This window comes from Lytechinus variegatus, chromosome 1 (genome assembly GCF_018143015.1).
Source record: "Lytechinus variegatus isolate NC3 chromosome 1, Lvar_3.0, whole genome shotgun sequence".
Taxonomy (NCBI): Eukaryota; Metazoa; Echinodermata; class Echinoidea; order Temnopleuroida; family Toxopneustidae; genus Lytechinus; species Lytechinus variegatus.
The window spans coordinates 44,935,841-44,945,498 of record NC_054740.1 but is presented as its reverse complement, the minus strand read 5'-3'; the positions used below and the strand labels follow the sequence as shown (position 1 = coordinate 44,945,498).

The 9,658-nt window shown below is 36.5% G+C and overlaps 1 protein-coding gene across 1 annotated transcript; it reads right to left on the bottom strand.

Annotated features, from left to right (window-relative positions):
- Positions 1-261: 261 nt before the first annotated feature.
- Positions 262-2,553, bottom strand: LOC121415052 (beta-1,3-galactosyltransferase 5-like). The gene has a single exon (XM_041608131.1). The coding sequence runs from the start codon at positions 2,271-2,273 to the stop codon at positions 1,068-1,070; it is 1,206 nt and encodes a 401-aa protein (XP_041464065.1). The 5' UTR covers positions 2,274-2,553; the 3' UTR covers positions 262-1,067.
- Between the last annotated feature and the right edge of the window lie 7,105 nt (positions 2,554-9,658).

Here is a 9,658-nt window from a genome sequence, read left to right as displayed (position 1 = left end):
GTGTGTGATGTCATAAGTTCCCTCATTTGCATACCGACCAGGATGTGAATATACCTAGTGAAATTAAGTGAAAATTGAAAATGTCATAACTTTATTTTCCATCTGATTTTGATGAAATTTTCAGTATTGTGCTTGTAGGATTTTCCTCTTTTTATTCAAATCCATTTATGATTGGGGTGGACTTGTCCTTTAAAGGCCTGGTCACACCGCCCGAGCGTTGTTGGAGCGGTCATGGAGCGGAGAGAAAAAAATAATCACCGCTCGCTACGATCACCATTTTCGATTTAGATTGTTTTTATTTTGTTTTGCTAGGGCGGTGTGACCAGGCCTAACAACAATCGACGTTACATTTTTTTCGATTTACTCTGTTGTGGTCCACAGCCTACAATACAGAACATGACCCGTAGAGATTGAACTTGACACCAAATTGTGTTAAGATGACAACCAAGGAATGAATGTATTACAAGTGTAAAATACCTGACACCGGTTAATACCACAATTTTTTTTGGTGTAAGGAATGTTGGGGATGATGCCTACGACCAATGTCAATTATACGTGTAGAAACAAAGATATAAGTAAGGTGCAGAAAATGATAGTTTCGTGTCAACAAACTCTTAAGTGAATTCAACAAATGAGGCAATTTTATGAAATTATGAAATTTATTAATAGCAACAGATTCCACGATTTAGACTATCTGGAAATTGATAATAGTGGAAGAAGATGAATAGATGAACCTGGTATACTTAGTATATTAAGTTTTTCGTTTACACTAAATTGTGTTACTTTGAAGAATCACCTCATAGAGATTGAGAAAAATGTATCAAACAACATTGGTATTAAATAAACGTTTTTGTCAGTTGACTGGAATATACCCGAATTCATTAATTCCCATATTAGAGATATGGGAACACTCGATTTTAAAAGGCTGCATCTCAAATAGATACATAACTTGGATAAAGTTAACAAAGATCAACGAACGATGGATTAAGGTAATTAAAGATAATCAATTGCAAATGACATTCTTATTCATTTGAGGACGAAAGTAGAGTATTGGACCATGTAAGGGTTTACCGAAGGAACGCACTCTCAACACTATTCCAAATTGTCTTCATTTGGGCAATGGATAATTGTATCATAAAGTAATCATTCATTGGAAGTAGAGGATTCTTGACTGGGTGTCGTTGTCTATACCAGTAAAACTTATCTGTGATATTTATTTGGGTTTTCTCAAGGAGAACGCCGATGTAGACATCTTCCCAAGGCACTGGAGGGGGCACTTCCTTGGACGCTTGGAAAATTTGAGGTACGACATCTATTGAAAAAACGTACCCATAACCCTGTGGGTATGTTGGATACCTGGTCTTGGGGTACAAAGAAAGTGGTGTGTAGAACTTCTTTAACGTACCATGATTTGGGTTTCTGATTGGAGAAGCACCGTATGTTGGCTCTCCTAGTACGAATCGATTCTCTGGGTAAACATGTGACAAATCTTCAACAAGGGTAAAGATATCAATCATGATATCATCATCGGTTACCAGCACGAAGTGGCTATTATTGCAGAACGTCATAGTCCATTTGAGTCCCATCATGTCCTTAATGGTAAGATTATAGTAAGAGTCTTGGAAGTTTTCTTGGATGATGTCCCCGTTAATGTTCGCTTCCTTGTTGATATCCATTTGGTCTGCTTCACCATGTGCTGGAAATCCAAGAAGGAATACAACTTTGATCGAAATGTTGTGTTTTAGGGTTCCTTGGATGTAAGTTTCTCTGATGGTTTCTCTCAACTCGTAATTATTAGGTGCCGACTTAACCAGAACAAGCAATGTGAACCCTTCTATCACAAAGCTATTGGAGTTACATTTATCCTGAGGATTATTCAGATATTTGTATGAGTGTAAATCAATCTTCGACTCCCAATGTGTCCTTTGGAGCCAAGTACGAGTTTCTGTCTGTGGTTCCTCTTGAAGTTCCTCCTGATGTTCCGTTTCATTCGGTTCGGTGCTTTGAGTTGAGTTGTTGAAAAGTGGCAGACGATCTGTGAGATTATCAGTTGCCATTGTCTCATTCCAAATTGATCTGTATACAGGCTGATGGTGACTTGTGTGCGAATAAAATAAAGGAGTTTTGCGAAGATGCAATGTCTCATTCGAAGTCAAGCTTATTTGAACTGAACATTTCTGAACAGGTCCAATGAGAATAAAACAAACCGACAGAAGACATATAAACAAGATAGCAGCAAATAATCTCTTACAGGCCCTGGAAAACCGAGTCATGGTAATCGGATTGAGGTTATTTCTCGCCCTGTTTCGAAAAGTTTTGTTAATCGAATGTTCCTATGGAAGTATGTAGACAATAATATCTAGTGCTGCGATTCAACAAAGCACAGAGTCTCAATACACACAAATAAGCATGCAGTATGCAATAATGTCTTTGTTCAAATGCGAAAAAATGAGGGTACACTTTAAGGATTACATGTGAAAGATATTTAATGATTACATAAATCCCGGCTTTAAGTTAATGTCCACAGTCTGTGAGCGTCTTTCTCGTACGGCGAACCCGCTGACCGTGTCATAACTGATTTTAGGGAGCACTCGTCACTGTAAATGTTCTCAGACAATATGGTCCATGAAATGCTTTAAAGGATTTGATGCTGGATATACGCCTTTGGAGAGTAACTTCCGAGCTTGTTTATTTTTCTCAAATAACACCAATTCTGGAACTTTTTGACTGGCGGAGGAATTCGGGCAACAGGTGATGAAAATGATCATGTCGGGGCCCAGCAATATTCTTCATAAATGCCGATTTATTTCTAAGACGAGCCGGTCAACGTACCCTTTTCTGGTTAGATATGGAATGCCAGATATCCTATCCACTGAGCATGATGGTAGTAAACATTTAACCCTCGAATTCATCCTTATCTTTTATGTGTTTTTTTTTAAGTTCCATTTGAGCACACGAGTCTATAAGAAATGTTTTAGGCCAATGAAACCATCGTTGAATCCCCTGAGCAACTCTCCGAGTGGGTGTTTTTAAAGGGGTACTCAGGGCTGAAAATATTTATATCTAAACAAATAGAGTAAAAATCACAGAGCAATTTACCGAAAAATTCATCAAAATTGGATAACAGATAACAAAGTTAGTGAAATTTAAAGTGTAGCAATATTTTGTGAAAAAAAATTATATGCATGACATCATGAATATTTATTAGGTGGGCTGATGATGTCACATCCCCACATTCCCCTTTGTTATGTTATTAAATTAAATCAGAATTGTTTCATTGTTTCATGCATTTGTAAATGATGTGTCTCCATTATTATGAAATAAGTTGCAGCAATAAATAACCAATGCACTTAATTAGTTGTCAATCAAATTGTCTTAGTTCTTGGTAGAAAAAATTGGGGTAAACCTAATTTCATATAATCATATACAAAGGAACAAGTTGGGATAGGACATCATCAGATCGCTCATTGAATATTTATGAAGACATGCCTAGAACTGTTTTACTAGAATAATGCAATTCTTTAAAACTCAATAACTTTGTTATTTGTTATACAATTTTGATCAAATTTTCAGCATTTTGCTTTGTTGATTTTACTCCATTCATTGAGGTATGAATATCTTCATTCCGGAGTATACCTTTAAGAGACTTGCATGAGCGCCCTCTAAGTTCACAATGTGCGGAGTTCCATGAAAACTCGAACGACCCATCTCGAGTTCAGTGGCGTAAAGGTTTAATTGTTATATTTATGTTTTTAATTTCAGCTTTCAGGCTTGTAGTCAAGTAGAACCACAGCATGACCGTCAAATTGGGTATATATGCATTTTTTAATGAAAATTGTAGTATAGGGTGTCTACTTCAAGAATCCGACGGGTGCCACTTGGGTACATTTGGGCATTTTTTTTTTTAAATTGAAACATATATACCCAATTTGACGGTCATGCTGTGGTTCTACTTGACTACAAGCCTGAAAGCTGAAATTAAAAACATAAATATAACAATTAAACCTTTACGCCACTGAACTCGAGATGGGTCGTTCGAGCCACGCCAACTTTGTTTTACATACCTCTCAAATATGACTTTCATATTTTACGAAATACACATGTCATGTTTGGTATCAAATTAAAGCTAATGACAAATCAAATGCAAATATATGGATTACTGGGCATTTAGATAACACCAATGTCAGTAACAGGTCATTTCAGTGCATAAAAGGTCAAATTGCATTACAAATGTAAGTAATACATACAAGGCGAAAAATAACATGTTCTAAATACATTTAAGTTAGGCGTCATATGCATTTTTTGCTGAAAGTTAAGTTGAGGGTGTGCATATTAAGAATCCAATGGGTGCGACCTTGGCATCTTAAGGAATTTTATTTACGTGACGTCATAAACCATACAAACTTTTTTACATTCCTCTTAATTGTTATTTTTCTCTTGAACGGAATAAACAAATCATATTTGATATCAAATTATAGCAAATGCAAAATCGAATCCATAAATATGAGTCACAAGGAATTTATATTGCATTCAGATCAATTAAAGGTCGTTTAAGGTCATAAAAGGTCAGGTTAGGTCACAAATGTAAGCAATGCAACATATAAAGCATTAATGTTTGGAATACAAACGAATTGAGCATTGAATATATTTTTGGCTGATAGTTATGCTAAGGATGTGTATATTTGGAATCTGACAGGGGCTACTTTGGTACCCTGAGACAACGTCATTTTCTGACGTCATATACCACACCATCCTTTTCATGTAGGTCAACCTCTTAATTATGATTTACAGTATCTCTTCTCTAGGGTACAGAATAAACATATCATGCTTGGTATCAAATTAAAGCTTATGGAAAATGGAGTGTACATTATTTTTTTTTAAATCACAAGGTGTAATGAAGGCGGGAGTTTATCAGTAATAAAAAAGTGTAATTTCCTCAACAATCTCGACTGCATATCTGTGCCTTAGCCATGTTAGCTGTATACTATGTCATGTTCGTTTCACACTGCAGTATGAATTATGAAATACATGATTCGACGGCTGGGCAGCAACTGCATTAAGCCTCATAGAACATGGTGACACTGACTTGCATCTGCAAAGGGACCAACCACTGTATCTTGAACAAGTACTGGTAGGCCTATATATATAATGTCCTGTTCCACGTACTCGGGTATGTCTATAATGCCCTGTTCCACGTTGGATCAGTTATCTTCCGAAGATGTCATGGGAGTAGAGCATAATTTAAATAATTTTCTCTGACAAAACTGACATTTGTGTTCTACCAGACTGTTCTCATTTTAGGGTGTACAAGTCTTCTGCATACTGATGAAAAATGATCGCTATTAAAGTTAGGGTATTATAACTCAGAGAAAAAATCTGGCTGTGCACAGACAATATTTCAGGTTGGGATAACATATTGTGTCAATCTGGCAAGGAAAGGACTTCCACTCTGAACTTGCCTATTCCTCTTCCAGGCTGATTTGCCCCTCTTCAGTCTCGATTGCATGTTAAGTTATACTTGTGTTTAGAATGGCACAATACGATACACCAAAGTGACAAACGCTAGCCATAGAATATGCATGGTGGCCCCGATATTAATCCACATGGAACAAGTTCTGACAATTCCATGATGGGAGTATCCACCGTGCTATGAACAGGTACAGGAATGCCCTCCTAACTTAATATACTTCCCAGCATACCGTATGAAAGGTTAGTTGCAGGAGAGTCTTTCGGAAAAATAAAATCTCCGGCTGAAGATCCTGGAGAAGAGCACATTTGGCACGCTCTTTTGCTGACTTTTCAGTTGGGATAGGCTCTTAATCTTTACATTTATTATTAGTTAAGAAAGAGATAAAGTTTGAATACTACAGCTTTAATAGATCCTGATTCTTGTCCACTTCTTCTACATCAGGCTCCGTAGAGTAAGTAGTAAGTTATTTCCCTTGCCAAATTGGTATCCCACCCTAATGAAAGGAATTGTGCACAGCCAGGTTTTTCTCCTAGATTCAATACCATACATATCGATTACCTTTCCATCAGAATGCAAAAGGCTTGTAAACCCTAAAAGCAGAACAGTCTGGTAGAACAGAAAAATCAGTGTCGTCAGAGAAAAATTATATATGCTTCTACTCCCATTACATCTTCAGAAGATAGCTGATAGTACGTGGAACAGGACATTAGGCCTACCCGCACTTGTTTATGACACAGTGTGTTTTATTTCTGTACAAATGTACATTCCATTTTCCATTTTATTTGGTACCAAACATGATGTGTTTATTCCATACACTAGATCATAGATAAGTCATAATAAAGAGGTTGTCCTATGTGAAAAGGATGATGTGGTTTATGACGTCAGAAAATGACATTGCCCCAAGGCTACCAAAGTAGCCCCTGTCAGATTCTGAAAATACAGATCCTCAACATAAACTAAAGCCCAAAATACATATGATACCCAACTTGCTTGAATTCGATTCATGAGATAGTCCGCATTATATGTTGCCGTGATTAAATTTGTGACCTAATTTGACCTTTCATGACCTTAAATGACCTTTAATTGCCCTGAATGCGTTCTAAATGCCTTGTGATTCAAATATATGTGAATTTGATTTTGCATTTGTACTAATTTGATATCACACATATGTTTATTCTGCTCAATAGAAAAGGATTAATTAAGAGGAATGTAAGAAAGTTTGTGTGGTTTATGACGTCAGAAAAGTATAATTCCTCAAGATGCCAAGGAAGCATCCATTGGATTCTTAATATGCGCACCCTCAACTTAACTTTCTGTACAAAATGCATATGATACCTAACTTATTTGTATTTAAAACATTATGTTTTTCGCCTTTTATGTATTACTTACATTTGTAATGCAATTTGACCTTTTATGACATTAAATGACCTTTAACTGACATTGTTGTGATATAAATGCCCAGTGATCCATATAGTTGCATTTGATTTGTCATTAGCTTTAATTTGATACCAAGCATGACATGTTTATTTCGTAAAATATGAAAGTCATATTTGGGTACGTAAAAAAGTAGGCGTGGCCTATGACGTCGGATTCTCGAAATATTATTTATACCCAACTTTACGGTCATGCAATAATTCTGATCATATCTACCCGACTATTTCAGGTTTCAGAAGAAACAAGCTCAATTAGATTTAGATTTTTCAATAGCATAATTAAGCTTTAGCACGAACATTTTGTTTTAATTTGAAATGTATAGGCCTACCGTGTTTAATTATTGACTTTCTAAAAAAAATAATCATATTCAGGCGCGGTAAGGTGTTTTTTTTTAATCACACTGTGCCTAAATTCTTTAAATCTCTTTCTTTCACACAAAACCCATGTTAAACAAATGGTTGAAATAAGCGTAAATTTGATCCATGCTTTGGAGAAGATAATATTTATTTAAAGTTCATCGCGAACAGGAATAATTAGCTGTTCAGTTGCATTCACAGTAGAAAAATAGGCGTATTATATCCAGATCCACCACTTCTTCTGATTTACGCGTTATGCTGAGGTTCGAAACGCAAGATGTCCTAATTTTTGCCAAAATATATAGTTACCATTGCAACGCAATTTCCAAATCATGCGAAAATGTGTCTTGCACATCTTCACACGGTGTGAAAGTATGCCCTACCACTAGGTATCGTGGGGGTATAAGAAATGAATTATTCGCGAGAATATTCATTCGCAAGAACATTCATTTGCACAGCTCTGTGCAAATTATCACAATTATTCTGAAAATAAAAACAGAAACGCAAGAAACTGTGAATTGGATAGCGACGTTTCTCTGTGTCCATAAACGGACAGAAAGAGAGAGGAGAAAGAAATAATAATGATAGATTTCAGGGGCTAATCTAGCTTCTTTCCAAAGAGGAGTTTTGACCGAGAAATTTGACAAGCGAACAAAGGTGCTTCCTTTGGGTATACCGAGAAATATGAAAAGCAAAAAAAAAGGAGGGCGATTTTTTACCAGCAAAAAAGTTCACTATAAAATCAGTTTTTTTTTTTTTTTTTTTTTTTTTGCTTGGCAGCACAAGGGAGGGGGTTGTCGATGTTTGTGCATTTTTCTGTTGAAACACCGAAAAATAACTCTCTTTTCTAAACGAGGTTAGTATCTATATACTTACAATTTCAAATCTGCTCTCCACATGTGAACCAGACCTTCTTTTTACCACTCCTGTATTTCCTTCACAATTTTCTTTGGAATTGGCAGGGAATCTAAATCAAATCCCAGTCCTAAGATCTAACCTATCCTGGAAATGTTGTTATAACTCTCGAATTTATGTACGTAGTAGGCATATAGAATGACGGGTATACGATTTTCTATTTGTCGTGTAATGTAAAGCTGTAAAGAAAGAAATACGGGTTTTAGCAAGGGGAAAGCAGATGATAGGCAGATATATTTTTCAGTAGAATTTGGGATGTTTCTTGTGCTTCATCATCTCGAGTGTTTATACAATTTCAATGTTTCATCTTGAGTATAAGTTACGGAGATTTACCATTGCTATCGGAACATGCTCAGATTACGAACTGTTCAATATGACCTCGCTCTTCACACGATTATTCCTATCGTCTTATGTTATTCGTATCTTGTTTCCGCCATACTGACGTCGCAGTCTTGTGTCTTTGGTGATATAAATCCTCCATTTACACACACCCTCACAAAAACTTCTCTCAGAAACACACACCCACACACACTCACCCACACACACACACCCACAAACACACCCCTCTCTCCATGACTTCAGAGGCAAGATAGCTCAGTCGGTAGAGCGGGGGTTTCGGATTCCGGTGACCCGGGTTCGATTCCCAAGTGGTGCGGTAGTGCCATTTGGTAAGGCATTTATCCTCATTACCAGGTCCCTCGGAGAGAACCTTACGCCGTTGGTCCCCTGGTTGCTTGCTCAAAGGCATTCGTGCTTTCCTAGCAGTCAGGTAAAAAAAACCTCGGTATAATAAAAGATAATAAACTATTTCTCTCTCTGGCCTCCGCCCACACACATATCATCACCCTCACCCATATTAAAGGGATGCTCGGGTTGAATTTATGTGGCAATAAATAGAGTAGAATTCACAGAGCCAAGTAACAATTTTATTGAATTTTAAAGATTTGCATTATTCCGGTGAAACAGTTCTATGCATGTCTTCATATATCCGATTGTTCTTTTGTTTCTTATCATATGAAATTAGGTTTATTCAAAAATGTTCTAACAAGAACAAATACAATCGGATTGACAAATGAATAAATGCATTAGTTATCTATTACTAAATAGGTTCATTATTGCGGATTGAAATAATCGCTAGAGGGTATTCATTTGTCTCGCAATCTACTATGGTCAACAAGGAAGTTCGTGATCACTCTCGCAAAAAGTGTTCACTGGCTTTCTAGGAAATTCGTGATCATAGAGTACGATATCAGACAATTTTCGTCACTTGATAAAGAGTTGCAGCGGCACTCGAAAGCTCGTGAAGTTGTAAGCTAGTGAACACTTTTTGCGAGAGTGATCACGAATTTCCTTGTTGACCATAGTAGATTGCGAGACAAATGAATACCCTCTAGCGATTAGTTATTTATTGCTGCAACTTATTTCATCATTATGGAGACCCAAAATTTACACATTTATGAAATAAAATGAATCAATTATGATT

Excerpts from the sequence above, each read along its gene's own strand:
- LOC121415052 (XM_041608131.1), bottom strand. The coding sequence starts at position 2,273 with ATGACTCGGTTTTCCAGGGCCTGTAAGAGATTATTTGCTGCTATCTTG.